Below are 1421 nucleotides of genomic sequence, written 5' to 3'. Positions count from 1 at the left end.
TATATATATATGTATGTATCTATGTATGTATGTATGTAGTCCTTTAAGTTCGTTTACGGGAAACGTTTTTCAGTATGCAAATAAAAGTCCCAATTTTATTATGCCGGCTACTGCCTAATGATATCAACTAGCAATAACAGTTTTATGGGGCTGTACTGAGCTGCACCGATATAATGTAGAATAAATATAGTAATAAAAGTAGTAGTAGTAATCCTTGGATGGAGTTAATTAAAATTTCAAAGCATCACTATGCGCGTTTCCAAAAAATACATGTTTCTTATGATCATAGTCCGTATTCGATGGATGATTATAGTCCATGGACATCGGGTGGATCATATTCATGTGTTCATTTCCTCAGGCGATATGGTATTAACGTTGGAAACAGCGAATGTATACCTGAAGGTTGTTTGCCAATTTTCATTTATGAAAAGGTTGATTGGGGTATGTGGATAGTTCTGTGTGTATTTCGTGGGGAGGAGTAGAAGGTGATGGAAAGAAAGAAAGGAATGGTAATGATAAAGGAGAGTGGGAAATGTGTGGTGATGTTAGACTTGTTTTGATATTTGTGTATGCAGATGTCGGGATGCCTGCGTACACTAATATCAGAACAAGTGTTGGTTTGTTTAAGTCCCCGTAACTTAGAGGTTCAGCAAAACAACCTGACAGAATGTGCACCAGACTTTAGCATAAAAAATTAAAGATAATTTCTTTTTTTCCTTTCTTTTTTTTGTCCTTTTGGGGTTCAGAAAAATCTACAATTTATGTCAGGTTAACTGACTTCTCTATTGTATATGAAACAAAAGTGACATTTTTTATCCAGAATTGCAAGCAATATCTAAATATAGAAATACTTAATGTTACTTACCCAACTCGTTGCTGCTGTAGAAAGGCCTGTCCAATTGTGCCTGAATTGCCTGCGTATTCAATGTATATACGTCATCTTGTTTAGATATCCATATAGAGGTAGTTGAATTAAAGCCAACAGCGCCTCTTCCAGTAACTCTTAACTTTACTGAATAGTGGTCTTTTAGTTCAGAAGGCAGCATCTATGAGAAAGGCAAAATAATTCATTAATTATCAAAAATGAGATCATTATTTACATTTGACGGATATTTGTCCTCATCTTGTTTGTTGTTAACACAACGTTTCGGCTGATATACCCTCCAGCCTTCATCAGGTGTCTTGGGGAAATTTCGAACCTGGGTTCTTATTCCCAAGGTATTTTTTCGATGTTCATCATCATCATCCTCATCATCATCATCATCATCATCATCATTATTATTATTATTATTATTATTATTATTATTATTATTATTATTATTTTTATTATTATTCAGGTCACTGCCTGGAATCGAACTCGGAATCTTGGGATTAGTAGCCTGTGCTCTTAACCACTACGCCATATGCCCGTGAGTATATGG

General features: G+C 35.0%; 1 protein-coding gene across 1 annotated transcript in view; it reads right to left on the bottom strand.

The window, feature by feature from the left end:
- The window catches only part of LOC106871417 (CD109 antigen), a 74905-nt gene that overhangs the window by 58511 nt on the left and 14973 nt on the right, over nucleotides 1-1421 (bottom strand). Inside the window, exon 5 of the mRNA XM_052970604.1 lies at nucleotides 866-1046. Within this exon, the coding sequence (XP_052826564.1) occupies nucleotides 866-1046 (181 nt within the window). The remainder of the gene's footprint in view (nucleotides 1-865; nucleotides 1047-1421) is intronic.

The sequence above is a fragment of the Octopus bimaculoides genome, chromosome 1 (genome assembly GCF_001194135.2).
Source record: "Octopus bimaculoides isolate UCB-OBI-ISO-001 chromosome 1, ASM119413v2, whole genome shotgun sequence".
Taxonomy (NCBI): domain Eukaryota; kingdom Metazoa; phylum Mollusca; class Cephalopoda; order Octopoda; family Octopodidae; genus Octopus; species Octopus bimaculoides.
The sequence above is the reverse complement of the archived record's forward strand: the minus strand, read 5'-3'. Positions and strand labels throughout refer to the sequence as shown.